General features: G+C 40.5%; 1 protein-coding gene across 6 annotated transcripts in view; it reads left to right on the plus strand.

The window, feature by feature from the left end:
* slc24a2 (solute carrier family 24 member 2) overlaps positions 1–26,041 on the plus strand; it is a 57,231-nt gene continuing 31,190 nt past the window's right edge. For 3 of the 6 annotated variants that reach the window (XM_016675228.1, XM_016675230.1, XM_016675231.1), the window contains exons 1-4: positions 1–75; positions 2,312–3,368; positions 20,691–20,738; positions 22,991–23,099. In XM_016675228.1, coding sequence (XP_016530714.1) covers positions 2,466–3,368; positions 20,691–20,738; positions 22,991–23,099 — 1,060 coding nt within the window. In that variant the 5' untranslated portion in view covers positions 1–75; positions 2,312–2,465. The remainder of the gene's footprint in view (positions 76–2,311; positions 3,369–20,690; positions 20,739–22,990; positions 23,100–26,041) is intronic. The other 3 variants (XM_016675229.1, XM_016675232.1, XM_007559932.2) reach the window with 2 other exon arrangements.

Here is a 26,041-nt window from a genome sequence, read left to right on the forward strand (position 1 = left end):
GGGCACCGGAGAGGATTTCCTAATCTCAACGTGCAGCCGAGCCGTGCGCCTGTTTTTCTCTCGCCTGTGTCAAAGGTAAGGCATGACTCTGGGTGCGCGTCATGCGCCTCGCCAGAAACAGGGGACACGGATAATGTTGGGCTCTTTATGTTGAGGGGGGGAGTGGGGGAGGAAAAGGAGGTGGAAAGGATGGTTAGTGGTTTAAGCGGAAAGGGCGAAACTCAAGGGCAGACAGGGAGTGGAGAGTGGGGAGGGAAAAAGAAAGAGTTCAGCTGTGAAGGCAGCAAGCGTCTCTTAAGAAGTCAAACAGTGCGGACAGGACGCGTGTGTGCCGGTTGTTTATCCTCCTTTACCTGCGAAGCGTCACATTATTGTGTTGTGTTTTTTTTTGTGTGTGTGTTTTTTACAGACTGCAATCAAGTCATGTCTGTGAACCGCGGGCGTCGTATTTCATTGTGTATGTTTTTCTGGTAAAAGCAGCAAATATGACCCTTTTGCTCTTAAATTGTTGCGTGATCCCTTCATTCAGTCATGATCATGCTGATGCATGATAAGTTTCACTCTTTGCACCGTATGCAGTTATTTTGCCGACTCGTAAATGTGAATCCCGGCTGATTTTGAAGAGCAATCTATCAGTTGGGCTTCCGAATGAGGATGCTCATGGTCGTCCTGTGGTTAAACGATATCAATTCTTGTTTAGTTTTGTTATAATATCCCTGTACTTTGGTTGTCTTAACTCTTTTTTTAAAGCTTTGTCTTACAGAACAATAATCATATGCATTAAATAAACTCAGTTATTGTTTGCAAGAGTTTCAGTTCAGTGTTGTCCCCGGGGATAATATTTCAGGTAGTTGCTCAAATCAGTCTACTTTTTCTGTCTCCTTCTACATTTAGATTTGTACTATAAAGCTCAGCTTTTATGTTTTTTTTCAGCTTCTTTGCTTTGTTTTTTTTTTCCTGCTTTACTCATAACTCCTCTATGTCTGTCTGATTTCCAGCTGTTTCAGCAGACACTCTTTATCCTATTTTAGTCCAGAAAAATGCATTTTAAATGTCCTGTTCAAATGGAAGCTAAACATATTAACGGAAAGAACTTTTCAGCTACGTTTAGATGTTAATTTATTGCATATGATTGTTGTTCTGTCTGGCTTAGACATCAGTAGAGGTATTTATACTGATCAGGCATTGCATTATGGTGAGCGCTGGCACCCTAAGTAGTCTACGGCTATGCAACAAACTGCAATGCACTGTGAATATGGAAACTTCTATCAGATCCACCAATAACTGATTTAGCAAGCTGAGTTACAGTCGCTTGTCTGTTGGTTTAGACCACACATGCTTTAAAGAACCTCGGTTGTCCGTGACCCTCTCAGCGGTTCAGCCTGGTGTTTTCCTCTGATCCACTTTTGAGAGTTACTGACTCCTGAAGACTGGTAACAATTCACAAAAGATGCAGTACTGAAGACAGTCTGACCAGATTTTTGCATGTGTATGAAAAAAAAAATCATAACTTTCTGTGATAAAGTCAAGCTAAAATATGTGTTCGATCAGTGACAATAACCAACGTTTTTCTTTCTTTTTTCAAAATACTGGAAATCATTTTTTTTATCGTTTTCCTCAAATTTAGAAGTTTACATACGCTACGACTGCTATGTCTTTAAACCTTTTGGGAAAGCCCAAACTGTGACGTCATAGCTCCATAAGCTTCTGATCGGTACGTTGGGCACATCCGTAGATACGTTTTAAGGCAACAACCTGAAACGTAATCCTTACATCCCATCTTGGAAAAATAAAAAATAAATCAGGAAGGTAATTTTGAACCTACCGAAGGTGTCACGTTTGTTCAGTGAATTAAATTCAAGCATTATCAACATCCAATCAATGTAGTTTTTAGCAAGTAGAGACATTTTGTTTCCTAGAAATACATCGCCAGGAGTAGGTCAAAATTTCAGCAAACCTTTGTGAGAACTCTATAGAATGATACAGACATGAAACTTGTTTCTACTATTTAGAAATGAGTGCATCAAATACAGAGGACATTTGTGTAAACTTCTCAATTTGAAGAAATTCTGACTTCAACTGTATTCCCAACACGTGCAATAATTGAAATATAAGTGGTCTAATTTCCTGTATATGCCATTGGTCATGATGTTGAACCTGAATAAAGGCAATCTTGTAACTTTTCTGTCATATTTCCTCTTTGTTTAGACAGAGGCCAAGAATATCTTTTCAACTGAATTTGGCTTGGCGTGTTGACTTTCCTCCTCATCAAGTTGTGTAATTCTTTTTCTATTCTTTCAACGTTATCTAGTGAAGGCTGATATGATGACATCCCTTGGAAAACTGGATCCCGGACAGCGCTGACAACCTTCTTATCTTATTTGAATCTGAGGGAAATACAATGTTTAACTCCCCAAAGTTCCTAACCACCTGTTAAGAGCGAGGACACTGAGAGCTGCACCATCATGGCTTCAGATCAGCCCAGCGTGGACTGTTCGGAGAAGAGATTTGCAGAAGCCGCTGGCTGCAAGCAGCTGGGACGGAAATATTTGCGGAAAAAGCTCCGGCCTGTTCGGGTTTTGGGGTTGGTCTTCAGCCTGGTGGCTTTAAGTGCCGTCTCCGTCAGTGCCTTGAGCAGGAGATCAGATGGGCTCAGCGAGCCATCGCTCCCTCAGGTGGATCTTCAGCAGTCAGCCCCACACAGGACCCTACTTTCCACCCCACACCAGGGGGACCCAAATGTGTTCGTTGACATGCCCATAGCCATGAAGTCCACAGCAGATGACAATGAGACACAGGGGGAGTACCCACAGGACCTTTTTACCCTGGAGGAGAGGCGACAAGGAGCAGTGGTCCTCCATATGTTTGGCATGATCTACATGTTCATTGCCTTAGCCATCGTGTGCGACGAGTTTTTTGTTCCAGCGCTGACGGTAATCACAGAGAAGCTCTCCATCTCAGATGACGTGGCAGGTGCCACTTTCATGGCGGCCGGCGGTTCGGCCCCGGAGCTCTTCACCTCCATCATCGGAGTCTTCATCTCTCACAGCAACGTGGGCATAGGCACCATTGTAGGCTCGGCCGTCTTCAACATCCTGTTCGTCATCGGGATGTGCGCCATCTTCTCCAAGGAGATCCTCAACCTGACGTGGTGGCCGCTCTTCCGCGACGTGTCTTTCTACATCCTGGATCTGATCATGCTCATCATCTTCTTCTTGGATAACATCATCACCATCTGGGAAAGTCTCACACTGCTCTCCGCCTACGCTGCCTATGTGATCTTCATGAAGTTCAACAGCACGGTGGAGGGCTTCGTCAAGGGTTGCATGCACAAGAACCAAGTGGTGGAAGTAGAGGTACAACCCAAGGTGAGTTGAAAATACAGTTTTTATTTAAAAAGCTTCATGTTTTTTAAATGAAGCTTCATGTTTTTTTTGTTTTGTACCTTTGTAGTTTGCTGACATGGCATGTTTCCTACTGAGCTTACGACATACAATTGAATTAAGCTCCATATGAGATTTATACATTTTTATGACTATTCATCTTCATTATTGGCGAAAATACTAAATTATAAATTGAAATAAACTGATGCGTAATGTTGAGCTACAAAATTACGGCAACGTGTAAGTATGCGACGAGTGTACCAACTGGCAAACTGACCCCTTTAAACATTTTATGCACCTAGTCTGACACAGGCTTTTGCTAAATAAATAACACAGTCGGCCGTTTAGAAGATCTGAGCGCATCTCTCAGATCTCCTCTGCCAGATCAGGCAGTGTGTATGAGCCACTGAAAAACACGTCCGTTGCTCGTCTCACTTCCCTCATTACTTTTGAAACACCAGAAAGTCGAGAAAGGAGTGCTGTCACCAGCTGAACAGGCCATTTCACATCAGTGATTGCCTCTACACTGCTGTGAAGAGCTGACAAACAGCGTTCCGCTGCGAGATTAATAAAACGCGGCGAAATGTGTAATTCTGGGTTAAGCTCTACACTTTATGTCTCAGTCTGACAAACAAATCCCTTAGAAAATCTGAGGGCTGACTTTAACCCCATCAGTTTAAGATTTTCCTCAAAGCTCGTTTGTCGAGGTCAGTCTTATTGTCTGAGATTTTTCCCTTTATTTTGTGTGTGTGAAAATTGACTCCTGCTCTGCGTTTCACTCCTTGCTTGATGAAAGAGAAGGTCAGGAAAATCTTGACGCTATCGGCCAGAAATAGCATCGTTCTGTTACTTCAGCTGACACAGACCTCCTCAATGACACTCGAGGGCAAAAGACACCGCAGCGCAATTTGATACTGGTGCGGAGATTATCCTCACGGATTTTCCTTTGTGACAAGAGATGGAAATTAAATTTTCAGAAAGTTGTATTTCAGAACTGTCATTAAATTGGGATTTATTCTAAGTACGTGACAGATTGTTTCGTTATATATATATATATATATATATATATATAAAAACACCAGGTTACACAATGTTTGAAAAACCCTCTGGAGGAAGCCAATAGCACCATAAGGTGCACAGCCCTGTCAGTTTTACCTTTATGCCCTGTTATTTTGATTTGAAATACAAAGAAAGAGAGAGAGAGAGAGAGAGAGAGAGAGAGACTGTTAGAGATGACCTTGAAATGCAATACATGCTGGGACTTTTTGCAAAGGAAGCATCCGAGGACTACTCTTAAATCACTAGCACTTTATATTGTTTAATAAACACATGACCTTAAGTTTCGGCATTGCTTATTTGACTTAAAAGTACATAACTGAATTCAAAACAAGAGTTTATATTTTTCATTTAATCAGATATAGACTATAGTTAACCTCTTTAAACATATTGTCCTTGCTTCGAAGGTCAATTAAACCAGTGACACAAATATTATTAGAAAACAATTTAAGCACTGGTTTTTAATCAAGCTTTGACACTTTGGGGGCACAAGTGTTATTTTGAGAATTCATTGATAATAGCTGATGTAAGTTTGTTTCTGGGTGTGCAAATTTGTACCACGGTGATTGAGTGGGACAAGACAGTAAGGACAAAGATGTGTTAGAGTATTAAAAGACAAATTCCAACAAAAGCCTGAAGGATTCCTTCTTCTGAACCAGAGTTATGCTTTTAGGTATTTCAGATTACTTTAAATTCACTCTTAATTAATTGTTCTTGGCATGTTTTAGTCTCCTGATTATGTATTCAATCCATCTGTTGTTTTAGGCCCGACTGATTATCCAACATAGACTCTAGTGATTTTAGTATAAAATATTAAAATAGTTTGAATTTGTAGTGGACTGTCTTTAACTCCCCAAAAGTCAGAAATGACACTGAAGTGACACTGACCTCCCCGTTTCTTCCTATTATTGATCAACGTGGGCGTCAGTGTTTCCTGGGTTGTTCTTAAACGTTCTACCTAATCACGCTTCATCTGAGGCTGACAGTTTGGGTCCGACAATTGGACCTCAGACAGAACTGGCTTTTTCAGGAAAACGGTGTTCCCAAACACTTATTAGCACTTGTTTTGAAATGTTTTTTTTTTCTTTTTCTAATTATCCTGACCCTATTCCTTTTGAAGGTTTGCCATCGATGCTTAAGATTTTGCCAGCAAACCAAACATTTTAAATAAATTTAAGAAGACATGTTGAATAGCTAGAATTTTGTCAGAAGATTTTGATGAATACAAAAGCATTTGTTTGAGGTTAAAATTGTTGGTGTTTGTTCATATTAGAACCTGTGGTTATAATTTTACCCTATGTGGATTAGAAACAATCCACTATAAATCTAAATGTTCCTTTTAAAACATATTGCAAATGTATTTCACTCACAAACAATGATTAAACGTCCAACATTAATAATAATAATAATAATAATAATAATAAAAAAGAACGTGATGGTCATTGTGAGTGTATGTAAAGCTCTCCCTGAAACTGTGATTAAATTATAAAGTACATCGTTGTCTGAGGTTTTATAATGCATCATGATAATTGTATTCTGTCTGCGACTGGTGAGGCTATTGCCGAGTCTGTAGGTTTCCCTCTTGGTAATTGCCAAATGTATTCTTAGCATATGTACCATTTTAAAAAATTATCCAGTCATACACTTGGACAGCAGTGGGATGTTTTGCAGTCGTAAGTCATTAGCTGGGTTTTGTACTGCGCGACTGCCGCCTTTAATCTCATTACATAACGACTTGTGCTGCTTACTCTTCTAACATGCAGTTTTTGATGTGTAAAAATTCTCTCTTTTCCTTGTCAGACTGAAAAAGATCAAATTGTTTCCAGTTTGTCTTTTACAAAATGAGACCCTGGTTTCCAGGTAAACTGTTAGACTTTAAAAGTGACGTTGCTTCTCTCTCTTTTTTACCGAAAGACTGATGCATGACGTTCAGTAAAGAACTTACAGACCCGTCATCATGTCTGAGTTACCTGCAGCAGCAGCAGCAGCAGCTGTAACATTCAGGCTATTGTTTTGCCTCATCAAAAGACATCAACAAAATTCCAGTTAATACTTCTACATGCTTCATAACACCATGCATCTAGACCAAGTATCAACAACAAACTGCATATGGATTGTTTCACACTCTCTCCATTAGGTTAATCTTAGCTGCAAAAATAAACTTGCAGTGTAGTGCAATCCATAGCAACCAGTCAATGACTCAGTCAGATGGAGGTGGAAAATGAACTGTGCTTTCGCTACTGTTTTTATTGCAAAGGTCAAAAGAAAGGAAACCCGAGCAAATGTTATTTGCTTACATTTCTTCATATTTTCCATTTTATTTCTTTGTTCATTTTCATCATATTGTGGCTATTCAGCAGCAAATTGCTGATCTGTCGTAGATATTTCACATGCAAGTCCTTTAGGACGAAATCTAAAAAGCAATTTAAAAAGCTAATATAAATAGAGGCATTAAGATAGAAAATACACCAAAGAACCAATAAAAATTAAAAATGTTTTAATCAGAGAAATAAAATCAAATAAAATCAAATAAAATGAATTGAAATTTAATTTAAGCAGAGCTTGGAAACAGGAGCTTCCAAAAGCATCTGAAGAAAGATTTATTAAGACAACCTGATAATTTTAGGAGTCTAGCATGGCTTCGTAATTTATTTAGAATAATAACTTAGAAGTAACATTTATAGTATTTGTGCAAAATATTTATTTAGCGATTTTGCCTGCAACAGTTTAAATAAAACAACTGAGCAAACTAATAACGTCTAAAGTGTTAAAAATGTGGAGATGTTTTAGCTGTTCAGTATTTGTGGATTCACCTGTATGTGAATTTTTCTGTGGAGTGCAACTCCAAATTATTTCTGGAAAATTTGCCAATTTAGAGGGGTTTTGGTTGAGCAAAGTAGATTTTTAGAAAGAAAATATAGCTGTGAAGCTGAAACCTATTTGCAAAGCTATTTCACACGCTATTGTGTAGCATTTGAAAGGAGACAATCCAGGATTGCCATTTGTTTTTCTTGCTGCTGATTGGCTGTACCCCCCAAAAATAGAGCTGGGGAAGATTGCGGATGTTAGCTTGTGCTATAGTGCCAAGACGGTTTCCACTGTGCATATTAATTCATATTTGGGTGTATTTGGGAATTGAACTAATAAAATAGACACTTATAAGTGCTTTTAGATGGGTTTTTCCCCATAGTCACAGATTTCCGGTATTCGCGAGCAGTTGTGGTCCATAACCCCGTCCACTGTATACTGTCTCAACCTGTTGAGCTGCACAGCTCACAGTTCCTAGCATAGTAATGTTATCATCTCTGTACTACTGAGTTTATTTCCTTTTGCTGTCAATAGCTTCCTATTATGAATGCTTTAAGTTAACTTGGAAGCCAGATAAAGATAACAGATAGCCGAGTCGGAAAAATAAGCTGCGTCTTGAAATGTTGCTGTGCAGTGCAGCTGATAAGCTATAACTGCAACAGTTATGGATTTTGTAAACCTTGAAATACATCAAGACTTCATTGAGACTATAATTCGTTTGCTTGGATAGTCTTCTTCATTCTCTTAGTCACAAGTCAGTCAAAACGCGCACATCCTTTTTGTCCCATCTGCAGATGGTTGTAGGTCAGGGAGGGTTTCAGTGTACTGTCTCCTGCTTCTTAATTGTTGCACGTTCTGTCACAGTTAAGCTCCTTACATTGCTCGGGTGGTCCGTGATGTAACCGGACAGAATCCAATCGTTTCCGCATCATCTCTGAACTCAAAGGACTAAGTCTATCATTTCTGCACTGGAGTGTAAAAGGAGGCCAGCTATTGCATGAACACATGCCTCAGTCAGTCATTCCTAAAGGTTCTCAATGCACAGACCTCTCAAGGTCACAGCAGAAATACAGACTCAATGTGGAACCTCGAACACCGACGATTGCAGCACGAGCCAAGAATATGTGTGGCCAGTTAGAGGTTTCTGTTTTCCACCATTTAGATCAGGACCAATTTCTGATTATAAAATCTACTGCTGCCTTTTTCCAATGTAAAACGGTATTTTTCTGAAGCTTCGTCGAGGCTTCATTCCTTAGTAGTTTGTGCATGCTGTACCTCCCCATCTGCACCCCTTGGATCTCCTCTCCCTCCACCCTCTCCATGGCTATCCCAGGCTTATCTTGTTATTTTGTGGCCTCTCTCATATTTTCTCAGGTCATAAGCACAAACTTCAATATACTTTTACTGGGATTTTCTGAAAAAGATCAAGGCTTCAGAGATTTGCTAGAGAACATTAGTGAACAAACAGCATCATGAAGACCAACACTGCAGACTGGTCTGACCTTTACGAAAAATGGCTAAAAGAAATAAACCGCTGAAACAAAGATACAAGATGTCTTGTTTGTTATAAAGCTAATAAAGAGCCCACACAAAATGCTGTGTTCAGCAGGACCATGTTCACTGTGAAACATAGTTGCGACAGCATCACGCCGTGGGGATGCGGTACTTCCACAGGGACAACGAAGCGCTTAAGGGTTAATGGGAATATGGATGAAGATTAATACAGGAATATCTCGGAAGAAAACCTGAGAACAAGACAGAGATTCATCTTCCAGTAGTTACACAACCACAATGAAATAGTATAATTTAAAAAAGTGAATGTGTTGGGGTGGCCCAGTCAAAGTCCAGACCCAAATTTATTTGCGAACCAATGGCAAGACTTGAAAATAGTTTTCTTTCTTTACAGACGCTCTCCACCCAGCGTCTCGGAGCTTGAGTGTGGCAGCGACTTGATAAATTTTGAAGTTCAAGGGGGATGAATAATTCTTCACGGCACCACATTAACATTTTAGGCACTATAAAAAAGATGCCTGCTGAAAATGAATAGTTTCTGGATGCTGAAGTCCGGGGAAGAAAGTGAAGCCTGCCTGCTGTCAGTGTTGGGATAGATAAGCCGGCGCACACAGAGGCAGATGTTGGTTCTGCCGAGATGGAAGGTGCAACCTCTGATGCATTACCAAGCTATAAATAGCATTACAGAGGCAAGATCTTCCATCAGGATGTGCTTTAAAGATTGGTTACAAAGCGGGTCCTGCGCAGACAGGAGGGAGACTGTCTATGTTTCCTTCCCGGAGGATTTTGTCCAGTTGGGAGCTGGTGTTGGGCGTATCGCCGACGCTTCACGTTCACCGCCTAAAGTCAGACGTTCACGCTTCCGTTTGCGTCTTTCTTCATTTTTTTTTTTTTTTTGTCCACTGTAAGAAAAATAAGTAACAGCACTATGACAGCGCGCTGCATGAGCTCCATTTTTAGCTCTTTATCGTGGTCGTGTGAGTCATGTTCAGGGGATTATTGTCCATTATGGTGGATGACTGGCTAATTTTCAATAAAGTCCAGATGGGCTCTGCTAGCTTCATGGAAAACACAAGCTACATCTGTTTTTATGGCCTTTTGGGGAGATTGAATGGATGATAAAAGCACTTGTCAAGCTAATTTCCTCTAAGCTGCTGAAATACTCACATTTAATTACATAAAGAGGGATTTTTGTAAACATAAAAAAATAAACGGAATATTTCAACAACCTCCATTTCTTTTACAAGTATGCATGAGGGAGAGCGATTAAACTATTAAAAATACTATTTTTGTGTTGTTTTTTTTGTAGTACATGCAATTGTCCTTCAGTGGGCTGAATGGATTTTCACAGAAGGTTTCATTCCTTAGAAAAGAAAGTTGTAGACATGACCTTGGTCTAAATTAAAGGCTAAAAATGTGACGGCAACATTTTTGCCTTCTTCTCGAAATGCCGAGGCGGCAACAAAAGCGCTCTACTGTGAGCACAGAAGGGCAGTTTGACATATTGAATGGCTTACTATTAATTGAATGTTTTTATTTGTTGAGAAGCATCCGATCTGAAAAGGCTTAGGCGCCGTTTGTCGTTATGCTCAGATTTAATTTGTCTCTAGAAACATTTTTGATTTGAACGCTATAGGTTGAACCCAAAAGACAAAACTGGGGCCACAATAGTACCTCTTAATGCTGTGATCTGAGTGATCTGACCTAGAAGTCATCATTCTTTCTGTCTCTACAACCATTAACTCAGAATTTACATTTGTATTTTTTTGTGTCAGTAATTATATAATCTTGTGAACAGACACTAAAACAAACATTAAGTAGCTCCACCTCAGATCCCGTCTCCGTGGAGGGAAAAACGGCTGCAAGAATCCACATTAAACCAGACATGTCAAACAACCACCTCTGCATTAACACAGATCATTACCGCAGCGCCAGCTGTTTATTACAAAGCCCTTACTGTTTAATTGCTGCCTGGATGGATTTTGAAGGGCATCTGTTGACATTTATATTTATGGATTTCACTGCAAAACCAAGGTTCACCGTTTCTGTGTTGGAACATTTTATGATTAAGCTACGTGAACAAAACTACTGGATCAAGTGTTACCAGATTTCCAGTTAAAAGAATGTATGGAAAAGTGGTATTAATGGCATAAAGCAACTGAGGAGGAAACTCCTCAACAAATAATCAACACCATCTAATATCGAACTCTGTGCACAGAAATTAAAATAGATCTTGGCAGACAGCTACTGTCCTACCTGGTTGAAATGTTATGTTTCTGGAAGATGGAATATGACAAGCTAGTGAAGTCTATGGGACAGGGCGCTTTCATAAGTGCTATAAATATTTATAGGCTGACGGATCTGACTGCATGTGCTAATGAGATATTTAAGTTTTTATTTTAATCCCAAGGAGAATGGATGCCAACAGGAATCTGAACAATGTGCAGAACTTCAAAAGGTTCCAAAAACTGTTTTATTTTATTACACTCAACAGAACCAGATTCATGCAGTTTAAAAAAATAAATACATAAAAAATCGACTTTGTGGCTGTGATCTCACCATGGAAACCAGCAATACAAGTTTAATCATCCGCTCCAGCTGTGGCTCCTCATGTAAACGCAACAGTGAAGAGATTTCATTTTTCCTTTTTTTTGTTTTTTTGTTTTTTGCTATGTTGTTGGACAGTTAATATTGCAAACGATGGAGTAAAGCCTTGGACACCTCAGCCAGGCGTACACATATTATGTGAACTGAGATTCCATAGTTTCATTGTTCTGCTTTCCTACATTTCTCTGGACAAATTTCTTCATTTCCCACAATTTCAGCCAATGCATCAGCAATTGAGGAGGAAGAGATAATTTTACCTATTAACTATGAAAACTCAAAAGAAAAGACAAAGCCATTAAACCAGACCAGGGACGAAGAACTTCCCCTACTCCTGGCTTTGCTACAGTTGACATCAAGGCAAATTAGACCAAAAATATGATTTAATTCATCCCAAGACTCTCCAAAGTGATTGGTGACACAACTGTTGTGCTCTGAGCGACCAGTCGCCAGGACTTGAATAATGACTGCCACTCTCTGTGACGAACAGACAGGTGTCAGCTCACTCGGCGCCGCACACAAAACACCGTTTTGGTACCGTTTCCCACTGAGCAGTTCACCGCGCAACACAGAGTACGCATATGCTGCCGTAAATATTGACCTGTGGCAGTAATGACTCTTTCTAGGATGTGGATGCCGATTAATACAGAGACACTGGGCCAAAAAATGCATAAGTAGATCATAAAAAGAGAAAATAGCAGAGTGAGCAATACTCGGTAAGTCAGTCAGAACGTCCTCTGGCAGACTATAAGCCCATAGTAGCGTAACAACAGGGACAGCTAAGGATAACTTGGGTCACACTATCAGCTTTATAGCCGAGCCTGGTCTTGAAAGTAGACGGACTCTCTTTCTCGTGATCAAACACAGTGAAAGCTTCCCTGTAAACTGCTGTGGGATTATTGTATTAAGGTCAGATGAGAAGTCTATGAAGACAATCCTGGGATAGCTGCACTTCCCCCCACCCCAAGTGGGATGAGACTGTGTAGAGTGTGTTTGATAATGTCATCAGTGGACCAGTAGACAAAACATATAAACTGAAGTGTGTTCAGTGGAAGCACAAGAATTGGTTTAACGCATCCCCAGGTTGGTTTCTCAAAGCATCTATGAAAACAGAGGGATGACTTTGATGTTCATTTTTGGCATGGGAGTTTAGATAACACGATGCTAATGAAATATAGCTTAAATGTGTTTTTCATGTGACATAATAAATACTAAGTCTTTGCATCGAGAAGGTCAGGATTTGCAATAGTGCCAAAGCATCTGGAGCAGACTTTGCATCCTGAACGTGTTTAAGCTCTAAGCCACACCAGCAAAACCCTTCCTTATATCCGAGTCTCACCCTGTCAGCATAGGACATGGCCCATTTATTTTATTTGATAAAAGAAGGTCTCTGCGTAGATGCGAACACAACAGTTTTGACTTTTCTGCTGCTCATTGCTCTCCAGTCTCCTTCGACTGAACATCTGCCAAAAGTAAACTGGATCGATCAAAGCATCTTAGGCCCAAGCGGTCTTCCCGTAACCCCCACTACTCTCCCTCCCTTTCCTTTCTGGTCAATTTCTCCACTTGCAGTGACAGTTTGAAAACACCTCTTTGACCGTTTTAGGGTTAGGGGTTAGGGTAGATGGGGTCTACTGAAGCAAATCCAATGCTGGGAACCGCCTTTTCCTACACTTATGAGTGTGTTTTTTTTCATATAGGTAGTCATAAGCAACAAATTCGGAACAAAAAACAAAAACAGACTTAGGGAAATGTTTCCAGCTGCTGCAGTTCTTAGTTTTTCAAATGAATTCTGCAAGTATTTTTGCAGCACCATGGACAGCACCTCTCTGGTCTTTAGCTTGCTTTGAACATGAGTCGGGCCGTTGTTGCAGCTCTTTTCATGTTCAATCAGTCCTTCACCTTTTAAGACTTTTTAACTTGTTTCCATTGAAACGTGTCTTAGAGTTCAACTGCAGACCATGCTTCTTCTTTGTTCAGGAGTTTCCAAAACAACGATGAGTTAAATTTTTCTTTCAATTCCTATCGTTCTGACTTATAAAGGAATTAGAAAGACCTATACAAAAGGTTAATCATGATAAAGTGAAAGTCTGTTTTCAGAAAGTAAATGTAAACATTTTAACAAAATGAGTGCATCAACGTTGAGACCGACTGCCGTTACTCTCAAAATCGAGCGTCTTCACTGATCACTCTGAAGAGCCTCCTCCAGCTTTACTGGAGCCGACCTGCGGTAAATTTAATGGATTGCAATGGAATACAGTTGACAGTGCATATTAGTATGAAAGCCAAGAAATGAAGTGAATTGAACTGTTTGAATATCTACAAGACTGTATTATGGCAAAAAAAAGACCAAAAAAATCTGCAGCATTAAACATCCTGGAAAAGGAGCTTGAAAACACCAGGAGAGTTTGAGACCTGGCCTAGAAAGTGTGGGCTGAGTACAATGGACCCCCACATATTTGCGGTTTAGTGATTTTTTGGATTTGACCGTTTGTTGAATGTTTTTTTGGGGGAAAAGGAGGCAGAAAACCCTGTTGGGTCAAGCTTGTTGAATGGAGATACCCAAGAAGACTGGAGGTCAAATCCCACCCAGTGTGATCCCACAAATGATTGGGCCATTGGTGTGAATGCTGTATGCAAGTAACAATGACGATTTTTCTGAAAATCAGTTTTTGCCTTGACCTGAGTAAAGATCACCCTTGAATCTGTTGTAGAATAAATCTGTTAACTTTATAGAATGTAGACAAATTTAAAGTATGAAGAAATATTACTGTGATCACTGCAGCTCGGGCTTTTAAGGCAATTTTTTATCGAACATTAATTTCTACACGGTTGAGTCTCTAAATAAGCTAGTTTTAGTAAACAGTGAGAGAACTGGTTTCATTCGTTGGCTTTTTCGGGGTCAGTGTTTATAGAACCACGAAGGTGAACGGCATGCAAGTCCTCAGCTTTAGTAATGCAGGCCTAAGCAGATAAGTTGTGCTCATGTGAAATTGGAGAGTCTGAAGGTGAAACGTCGATGCTTGCAGGAAACTGAAAGCCTCATTGATCAGAGGCTATTTTGGAAAGTGGAGTTGAATTAGGATAATGTAACGGCACTGTAAAAACATCACGTGAAGGACGTCGAGATCCCTGTCTCCCAGAGCAACACGCCCAGGCTTGGCTTGGCCACGACGGAAAACGTGCATATGGCCAGACTTGGCCGATGACTGGTGGGTCTGACAGGCTTAAGCCGCTTCCTCTGAGGAGGAGGGAGTGGGGGGGGGGGGGTTGACCCTCGTCGTCATCGTCGGCCTCTCTAATCTGCAGCAGCTGAACGTTACATCAGCCGCCAGAGTTGCACTTCACGTAATACCCGTAATTTGTGAAATTCGGGGTAATGATGTCTGCGCCAGTCAAAGTGCTGGCGCGCGCAGATCTCTCCGACGCAGACAGTCCTGACTGACACCAGGCAGACCAGTGATAGGAATGTTAAATCAACTCCAAGAGACATCAACTCTTAGAATCAAAGTGAGTGCAACCAAGTCTCCAGCGAGGCCTCTGTCAATCGGCCTCTCTTTCATGTTTTGCATCCGGGGATAGTTCACTCGTTATGTCGATCGGAGTTGCAGGAGGCTTCCATCAGCTCAAAACCCTTTCTCCTCCCAAGCCCGCCAAGGTGACCTGGAAAGGGCTCCATCAGCGTATTATTGTCTGTATTAAATGACCACAGGCAAAGTGAAATGCAGGCAGTGAGCTTCCTCTGCGTACTTGCAGCTCCAGGTCCTCTATGTACATCTTCTTGTTGCCCAGAAGCCTGAAGATTAGAGATGAGTTCAAAGGAATCCGGTGGTCACCGTTGTTGTGGACGCTGATTCGAGAAATCCAATGTCAAAGCTTTCCCAAAGATTTTATGAATAAAAGCTGCTTTTGTTCATTAGTAGCAAGATTGAAAGAAAGGCAGAGAGAGTATGCTTACCTTTACTTTCATGTCCCCCTGGAATAGAGTGTCCCTTTGATATAAAAAAAAAAGTAAAAAATTGACCACAGCAGCAAAAGTGCAGTAATCCCCAGTTAAAAATAGCCTTGACAAATCCCCTATTTATTGCTGTTTGAATAACATTTACTAAAAACAACGCTGCCCAGCTGTTTCACAGCAGGAGGTTAAAGAGCATATGCACGGCTATAGCTGGGGACATTTAAGAGCAGGACTAAATGGGTCAGTTGTTGGTGGAATTATAAAACATTTTTTAAAAAAAAGTTTATGAAAAGATTTAGCAGGTTAGCAAAAGATTTGTAATTTTAACAAAGACAAAGCTTGTCTTTTTTGTGCTGTATTTACTTTTTTTTTTTTAAATGTCTGAATTGTAATAATATACCTGCTATAACTTTAATCAGGCTTAACAGTATTAAAATAAGGATGCTGCCCCATTCAGCATGGTCACCAATGCATTTCCAAGGTAATTTAATGCATTAATAAAGAAGTCAGATTTTTACACACTTTGGTATAAATATATCAGGATGAAAATTACTGAAGGCTTCGTTAGTTAATGTGTGAGGAGTAACCGTAGCTGTGCCAGATATTTCCATGATTTTCAGTGTGTCCCCACTAAATCCTGAACATTTATAACTCTAATCTTAAAATATTAGAGTTATATTTGTACCAAAAGGTGTATTTGATTGCTGCACAAAAAAACGGCTGTAGCTAATAGATAAAACGGTGACAGTTTTCTGATAAATCCAATACTGCATGACTTCATTTACCTGCAAAAGTGACACAGCATTTTTTTTTTTTTACACTCTTAATCCCTTCAAATTGTGAGGCTGATTGGCTGAGTACAGGGAAGCATGTGTCCTGGAAAGGATCGCCTTGTGGGAAATCAGCCTGATGGCAGCTCCTGTAATTAGTTCTGCTTGTTAGGAAAAATGAAGGGGTTACTAATTAGCAAGTGGATGGCTTCTTGACTTGTTGTGCATCTTTTCGCTTCTTTCCTTAAAAGATCATCATTATCGTCTCTCAGGCAAAACGGGGGGAGGGCGGCGCTTCTCCGTCGTGCCACTCGACAGTTTAGCTCCAATGCAACGAATCTGGGTGGAGGAATCTCAAAGGAGGTTCTGTCTCGCTCTGATGGACGGGGTGGCTGCTGTAAGCAGGTGCGGGAAATGCCTAGAGCTGCACAGCGTCGGGGGTTTTATAGTTTTAGGCTTTTTAGCTGGGGTGCTGTTAAATTTCAGATCATTTGAGCCATGGGTCACTGAGCGTTTTGTCGGAGTAAAATAAAAACTCTTGCTTTAGATTTCGCTGGGCAACGATTAAAGTGAAACCAACATTTTTTTTAAGTCTTATTTCAGTGAAATGATCTGCTCTAAAAGACAAGGTCAACTAACCACGAACCATAGAATCTCACGAATGATGAAAGTCTGATGAGTTTGAGTCAAACAGATAAACTGTCGAAAGCTACGCAATTTTTCTTGAGAGCTCAATTCATTTGGAGAACTACAGGTTTTAGAAATATTTTTCATGACATGTCTTTCCATTGGAACATTGTGGTACCGGCTTCACCTGTCAGCCGAGATTAATCTTTCATCCCACTGAAATATGTTCACGTCACTGTCAAAAACAGAATCGACGTGATTCATTTTGTTCAAAGGATAAATGGCACCGACAGATTCACGAATTTAAATAAAGTCAGTCATTACAAGGCATAAAACATTTCAAAACTGTAATTCTGTGTCATTTTGCTTCCGAGATTTAGCATGAAGGAAATGCAAATGAGATCCCTCCGTAAATAGAAATAGTTTTATGCTCCCAGATTTCATATGTAAAGACCTATAATCCACCATTGATATTCAAAATTCAGGACTTCCGGCTCGGCTTTCAGCTTTTCATCACGCATCCCTCTAAGACTTCCTGACGTTAAGCCGTGGATGAGTGCTGAAAAATGAACTGTTTTATTTGTAGATTTTTATTTTATTTTTATTTATTTTTTTTGCATCCAGTCAAGCTGTAATCAATAAATCTCCATAACATGGTGTTAAGACGCACACGGTGCCGGAGGGACATTTATCACCCCTCTAGCTGATCCGCTTCCAAGAAAGATCCTGACGTGACATTACGCAAGAGCTTGGCTTCGCTGCCGCTGGTATTAGGGAACAGAAAAACTCCAGAGAACATGCTAATCTTCCTGCGCGATTATTAGTCATACTATTTAACGCCGGCTTAATGGGGGGGGGAGCTCATGGCATAATTTCCATCCGGCATATTCACCTGCTCTACCCTAAACCTCCTGACTTGCTTTGGAGCTGGATGCTATGGAGGGAAATAAGATAATTATGCCGCAGTGTGCAGGGAATTAACCCGGAAACGTGAGACGGGAATAGGGAGAGGGGGTTATAATAACTCCGTGGAAAATCTCAGCATTAGCTCAACTTCTGCTGAATTTTTAAAAGATTTTAGATTTTTTTCCCCTTTTTTTTGCATCCTTCTCTCTTCTGTAATTAACCCACAGAGGCAAAGCTGACACGTGGTAAATTATGAGCTGCTAAACAGAAACACTGATATGCAGTGGGAGCTGCCATTCTCAGTGATTTTTCACAAAATCCACGTCACAAAGAAAAGTTTGAGCAAATTTAATCTTTAAACTTTGCAATTGCGAGATAATCCACTAAGGCGGCCATAAACAATTTAAATTGCTCTCTTTAACCCAGTAATCTGTTGGGAGTGAGCACTAAACACCCCCTGATGTTTTCACTTCATGAACTGAAGCCCTCTGCTGCCGTCAGCGGATTTGGTATTCGGTGCAAAGCTGTGTCATTTAGCATGCAAATGAATCATGGAGTTAACGAGCAATAAGGCCCTGTCTCGGAATTTGCGCGTTTTTTTTTTTTTTTTTTTTTTTTTTTCAAACACTGTGATCAAACCGGATTACTTTCTAAATTTCATTGGACATCGGGGAGGCTTATCAGCGAACACCAGCGCCTCCACGGTCTGCAAGTTCCTCTTTGAAACCACGTAGGCAGGCAAACAATGCCTTGATATTCCAGGATCCAGACAAAAGCCTTTTTATGGGTTCTGCTCCCCTCGCGTTTAGAGTCGGAGGGGCCTCGGGCAACCGTTGTTTCCCACCCGGGTTTTTTTGGAGACGAAGAAGTGAACGCACTTCAGTCAGTCAGTCGGCTGGAGAACGTCTTTTGTTTCAAAAATAAAAAGTGTTGCAGCAATCGAACGTGCCAAAAAAAATTGGAGCCGTGCTGAGAATGACGGCGGTGAAAAAATGGAGGGATTGTTAAAAGACAAGAGTCTCTTTGGCATGTTGTGGCACATTCTCTGCGACAAAGTTATCACATTAAAAGCTGGCATGAGGCTCTAATTTCGCTTTCTTGCACAAAGATGAAAGCGCAACTTGTCAAGTTGTTGCTTCGGTTGCCAAACTAAGTGAGCAAAGAAAGTACAGCATGTTGATTTAATACAACTTGAGAGGAAGTCGAGCAGAATGGGTGCTTTTTGTGTCTTGACAGGAATAGAAAACTGTTGGCTTTTAGGTTCTAACCAACACACATGGAAGATGATTGGCCTCACATTAAAGTGCCGTATAAAAGTAGCCCTACGGTACATTTTATACTATTATCATTTTTGAGGAAAGTAGTAAGATAAAAAAAATCCCAGGCCACTGCACATTCTTTGCAGGATTCATCAATTCTTAGGGATAATCAGAGTCAAATTGAGGCTCACGCAACTAAAAAGCTTTGAAATATGTCAAAAAATGTCTCTTGTATATTTCCAAAATATTGATCGCTGCACCTTGTTTGATGTCATCACCAGCCCAAATACACACAAAGCAGAACCGGGCAAATTATTTTCTGTGTACTTTCTAAAAATGTTTGGAAATCACAAAGCTGCATTTTTAATGTCGGTGATCTTTTGTAAACATACAGCACTAGATGCGTATGTTATCTTTAGTCACACGGAAGCAAAGTTTAACTAAAACCAGTGAAAGCTGAAATCCTGGATTCTCCAACAAATATGTCCTTTCATCGAATTACCTGATAAGATTTAGCTTTTTGTAGCCTTATAGACACTCAGGTTCTTGAGGACAATTTCCTCCAAGGCTCTTTGATGTGCCTTTTAGAGACAAATAGTTACTTTTTGACCTCTGCGCTTTAACAGTACAGTTGGTGGAGTGCTTGTACCAAGAATGGGCTTTCCATCATGTTTTTTTTTTTTTTTTTGAAAAGTAACTGAGTTTTTTTTTCAAGGTGTCCACTGGCTTTTCAGTTGCATCTCCTGACCAGGGCCTTTCATTGTCCGATTACTCAGTTCGACGGGGCCAAACTTAAATAGGAAAATCATGGAGGCTACAGCGATTTGGGGCACTTTCAATGATAACAAAATCTTGCCTTACTAGACCACGAATACTATTCTTTTTCTTTTTTTCCACCTGTATGTTCAGTTACAGAGCAAAGACTGTAAGCCTCTTCTTTACTTTTCATCCAAGCAGCTTGGATAGATAGAATAGATTTTCAAGTGTTTTTTTTATTTATTTTTTTAGATATTTTGCAGAAGAACAAATGTAAAGTTATTAGGTTCTAGTTATTTGGGGATCATCTTGTTGGTTTTTACCTTGTCTTATGATTAATTTGACTAAATAAATGGAAATGATTTCTTTGTCACTGCATGGCCTTCACCAAGCAGCAAAAGTCCAGTCACCACTGCATGACAAGTTTTCATCCAGCTTGGGTGTCATGGATGATGTTCCCGTTGAATATGTCAGAGGCATAATTGACGGCTATGAGTAAAAGAACCACCATGATTACCTCTCATTGCCCCCACCCCTACAAAGCTGGAAAACTAAGTGTAAACATTTTAAGTAACTACAAATCAGAGTAAACTCAATAAAATGTTTCCTTGACAATGGTCAGAAAAATTAGGAAAGTGAAAGGAGTTCAGAAACGACTACAAGAAACTCTCTCACTAGAATGAAAATGTGAATAAATAGGTTTCAAAATCTAGACTAAGAAATGATTGAAATACAGCTGACATCCGTGACATGAATGAAAACCTAAAGTGACATTTCTGAAGGAAATTCGAGCAGATGCAGTCCGGTCCTGCCCAACGCAACGGGCAGCCACAGCGGCAGGAGAGGAATCTGTCCCTCAAAGTCTCGTCCACTAACATCACAGTCAGTCTTCACTGTTGCAGTGCAGTACTGTCTGTCTCTTTTGCTGTCTTTTCATCTGGTCCGTGTGGTTATGTGTGTGGCATGCTTCACATGTTTGTCCTCTTTTCTCTTTCTCTCCTTTCTCCCCCCCAACCCCCCGCCTCTTTTACTTCCTCTTCTCTTTGTGTTGGATGAGAAGTTGAGCCCCGGGGCGCCAGACGACGATGGCAAGTTGTCGGTAGGTCTCGTCTGACGGACGCTTTTTGCCTTCTCGCTTCCGTCTTTGTCCCCCGTTCTCTGTGTCGATGTCTCTAGTGTAAATTTTGTGTAACTTCTTCTCCCGCCACACTGTGAGCGAAACATGGCACGCCGCTACTTCCAAGCCTCCTCAGCCTCCCTGTGTGCGCAGAGTAGCGCCGTCTGTTTTCTGAAGCCCTTTGCTTTTTCCCTCCGTTTGCCTTTGCACGCGGCATGCAAAAGGCAATTAAGCAGGGAGCATGTGTCTCGCAGTCTGCAGACTGTTTTAATGCTGGTGTGAGAGCTTCCATCCAGAGAGCAGGAGGAGGGAAAATAAAACCAAGCGGCAGAGAGGACGCGCATCCGGCAAGCCCTAGCAATCGCGCATTGTCTCCCTCGCCTCCCGCTCACACCCATACAGACTTGTGAATTAACACCTCACACCTCCGGTGCCTACGCGTCACCTGCGATCACCCAAAGGCAGACACATTCCCAACAGCTGTCACCTGTGATGGAGCCTGATTTGTTTCCTTCTTCCCTAGCTCAGCTTCAGCTGCTGGAGGTGACCTTGGCGAGGATTCGTTCAGAGGAAGAAACTGAACTGTCACTCCAACTCAGCACTCCTGTCTCAACCAGCAGGGGCTTATGTTTATAAGAAGCTGTAGTGCTTCATGATTTTTTTTTTACTTAGTTTCAGGTTACACACAGGGGTTTTTATGGAAAAGAGGATTATAGGGAGTCATTTTTCCAAGGTCGAAGCACATTTATGAGTAAATGATGCAGCGGCTTGAATCCATTTTGTAACTAGAACTGCACAGCACTTCAATAGAATACATTTATTCAATTATCCTTTGCTATTACATTAAAACAAATAAGGTTTCAAACAAATACTTAAAGGTCCTAGCCTAAAGCATTTATAAACATTGAGCCTTCTCATATTTTCGGCTGTCTCAACCGTAAACGTCAATGTATTTTATTTGGTGCTTTTGTAATAAACCAGCACAAAATAGAGTAGTAGCATCTAATTGTGAAGTGGATGAAAAATGATGCATGATTTTCCAAATCCAGCTGTCATGTGAAGATCTAAGAGGTTTGTTAGACGACATTGGTAAACAAACAGCATCATAAACTGTCATGAACTGGAGGTTTTGTGGTGAGAAAAAGACGCGATCAGACCCAGGTTTGGTGCAAAAAAAATTAGCTTAATGATGTTTGGAAGTCAAAATGAACCAGGAAGCACAGGTGACACGACACAGTCTGGACAATGGCAGGGAGGACAAACCACGAAAAGGATCCGGTGGGGATCAGGGGACACAGGCGAGGTTAAATATACGAGGGACAATCAGGGGGAAAGAGAAACAGCTGGGATCAATCAGGGGGAGGACACGCAACACATGGAACAAATTAACAGACAAAACACACACAAATCCACGTCCTCCCATAAACGCCAAGGAGCTCACCAGACAGGTCGGGGATAAAGTTGTCATAAAGTATAAAGTTAGATTAAAAATAAATATCTAAAGCTCTGAATATCTCCCAGAACCATGGAAAAACTGCAAGATTGGTAAATTGTCAAATGTAAGGTGTTCTTGCAGTTAGTCACAGCTACGTAAGAAACATAGAATAAGGATCTCTGATCAGATGAGACCATTCAAAAAAAAGGGGCAGCATCATCCTATGGGAATGCTAAATACAGATAAATTCTGGAAGAAAAATTATAGAAAGGCATATGATAAGGACCAAAATTGTGTAACAAAGAGATAGGGCAGCAATGAATAAGGATTTCAGCTTAAATCAAATCATATTAATGCGTTAAAACGGTCCGATAAAAGATTGTCTTTAACCAACTTGAAGACAATCCAACTTGAGCTATTTTACAAAGAACAATGGGCAGTATTTAAATGTACAAAGTTTATACAAGCACTGCCCTAATATCTGCAGCAACACGATTTTTCCACATAGATTCCAGATATGCATCCTTTTCTGTCCACTTCACAATTATTCATTACTTTGTGTTGGTCTTTTATACAAAACCCCAGCAAATTGCCAAAATGGTTTTTGGTTGTTACATGGAGCAACATGATTCAGTTCGAGAGTCACTAATGCGGAACCTAAGCGTTGTAACTCAAGTTTTTAGAAAATCCACACAATGTAGCAAATGGGGGATTTTCACTTGGAGATGAAAGTTCAAAGTGAAAGAGCTCATTACTGGGAGCAGCACATTTGACTGACGATGCGTCTCTTCTCTCGTAGGCCAGGCCTCGCCTGCAAAGGGGAGGCAGCTCTGCTTCTCTGCACAACAGTTTGATGAGAAACAGCATTTTCCAACTGATGATTCACACACTGGACCCTTTAAGTGAAGGTAAGGTAACTTGTGCAACAGAAGCAAAAAAAATAAAAAATTCTAACTGTGAGGAACAGACATAATATGAATCTGTATGGTCAGACTGAGGGGAGCCTGGCATGTGTCATCAATCTTGACCTTTTCTTTTGAAATTACTTCCAATAAACTGTTTGGAGTGGGGGTTTGTAGAGAAATTATTGGTATTTTGTACTTTACCTGCAGGGGACAGAAGTCGTAACAAACTGAGCTTAAAGAAATAGAAGAATTTCTTACAGTAATAACAGCTGACAGACTCAACTAATGAGTCTGAACTAACATAAGACACCAACCAGAATATGACTTTTGTAGGGTGCTCCAAGAACACAACTTGTTTGCTTATGAGTCTTTCCCAGCTGTTTCGATCGTGCAGACAACTGGTCCGTCTTGAGGCACTGGTTCAGAGTGGATGAGGCTGGTAGCGCCAGTGGTGGCTAATTTACTATGTGGCTTTGCATTTGATTTGGACATCAGAGATTTTGATTTTTTAAACAGCTATATTTTCCTCACGCCAACACAAAAACCAATCAGAACAATGTGATCGCAGCTCTCAGAGTATTTGTTCGGATCATTCTTGAGTGCGAACCTGCCACGGCTCTGACTGACATCTGGAAGACTTGATCGAGCAGCTAATTCAACCAAACCACATTCCAATAAGTACAATATTTTGATCAGGAGCCTTGCAAAAAAGGGATCGGCATGTGCTTCACTCCAAGAAAGGCAGAAGTGACGCACACGTCCAAATTGCACATACAGAGGGATTGCTGAGGGTTGAATAGGGTTTTTCAGGTTCAAGTTCAAATGCAAAATTCAGAAAGGGTCCTGTATTGGTACTTAATAAGAAAAGAAAACACAACCTTTGAGTGGAAGACTTCCACATTTTGGATTTTGTAAACATTACACAGTGGCTGTTCAAAATCACTTTGCAAAATGACAACAGCTACATGCACATGTGTGGACTTGTGGAGTTGTTTCTTAAATTGGTCACCTGACTATCAGGACTCACAATCTGACTGGCTGTACTCTAGTATGATCATCTTTATTCTGATTTCTTCCACTTTTGCTGCTGTGGGTAAAAGCAACGCATACTAATAACTACTTCACAGAAACCCACTCCAAAAAAAACAAAAAAAAAAAACAACAACAACTGAACTTTCACTGTAATCCTCTTTTCAGCTGTGCGAGTTTGGAGTTGTCCGGAGTTGTAAAGCCCTTTCTGTACGACTACAGTTAAGCTCACAATCCTACCAACAAAGAGCAGCAGCACCAATTGTCCTATGTAATTGTCAAATGAACATAATTCCACAAGAGCCTTATTTTTACCTCCTGCAAATCCATCAAACCTCAAAAAAAGACCAGTGAAGTCCCTGTGTTGTGTATGTCGAGAGTAATTTATCACACTTGTTCTGCGGCACAGCTGAGGTGGTAGGTAGATCATTTGTCTTTAATCCAAGATGATTGCCTATTAGCTCAGCTAAGGAGACAGCAAAACAGCAGTGTCAGACCTCTGGGGGAGGGAATAAATATGTTAATATTTCAGTAGAGGTGCTGTGTCATCTCATTCGTGTCCCACCATGAAAAGACGAGGGGCGAAATGAGAAACATTATCTTTATTTAGAACAGACAGTATGCACACATTTTGCAGGCTGGTGTCTTCTAATACAGCTTGGGACTTAAAAAAACCTGCTGTCCACCATACAAAAACATTTATAGCTCTTGATGAACCTTGGACTTATGTGTCCAAGTGGTAAATTGATACAAAGCAGTGTATATTTATAAAGTGGCAGGAAAATGATACAGAGAAATATGTGGGCACAGTGGAAGTAGATGTTCTTTTAAGAATAACATTTTTTGAGCCAAATGAGAAATGCTATAAATTTGATGAAACTTGGAACTATTTTGGAAAAGTAAAAATGAGCGTAGCTGGAGGAAGCGTAAACCAAAATACCTGTGATTGTGACTGCTTCAAAAGGTAGTTTTATAATCCATTAAAATATACAACAATTTTCAGTTTTATTTGTAAAAGAATTCAAAACCATGTATTATTTCCCCTCCTGCTCATATTTACATTCTGCCATGGAAAATCCCAATAGGACAACAAATAGGTTGGTGATTGCAACATGACAAAACAGGAAAACCTTCGAGTACTATAAGGTTCTGTATGTCGTTTTCACGGTTCTTAGCATGACAGCATAACATAATACCTGACTGGATCAACTCCAAAGAACAGTCATAAACCAAAGTCAATAGACCGCAGGGTTCTCCCGCGGGTGCATGGAATCACATTAGCAGATGTCTAATGAGTAGCGAGAAGGCACTTAAGCGTTACTCCAAGAAACGTTGCTTCTCCAGAAATCCAAAACATGTCATGACTCATCTTCTGAGCGGATTTACAAACAATAAAGATGGGCTTTTGAATCACGCATCTGTACGCATCTCTGCTAGGAACACAAGGCAACCTGTGACCTTGCGCCGCTTATCCTTTCGTTATCACGAATAAATATCACTTACGGATATCTGCAGAATGTTGTGCATACTTTGTGCAGATTTTTACATCCAATCCAATCTCCGTCGGGGTTTATGTCATTAAAAGTGAACTGCTTTTGGTTTCAGTCCCTGTTAAACATTGCGCTATTCAGGTTTTAAATTAAGTGCCTGTGAGCTGATGAATAGCTTAAGACTTTTAACAGCAGATCCGGTATGAATGCAGAACAAATCATTCCAGTCTTGACTGACGGGTCTTTTGCCAAACAAATGACTAGAACTGAATGCACTGAAACAGCATGTACAGTGTGACACGACGTGCACAATGAATAAATTACTCAGGAGAACAAAAGCAACACCTAAGGCTTCAGCTCACTTGGATGTATTAATTAGGTATTTCCATGTAGTACTTTGGGAAGATTTCTCATACTCCAGAGGAC

The sequence above is a fragment of the Poecilia formosa genome, unplaced genomic scaffold (genome assembly GCF_000485575.1).
Source record: "Poecilia formosa unplaced genomic scaffold, Poecilia_formosa-5.1.2 Scaffold111, whole genome shotgun sequence".
Classification (NCBI taxonomy): Eukaryota; Metazoa; Chordata; class Actinopteri; order Cyprinodontiformes; family Poeciliidae; genus Poecilia; species Poecilia formosa.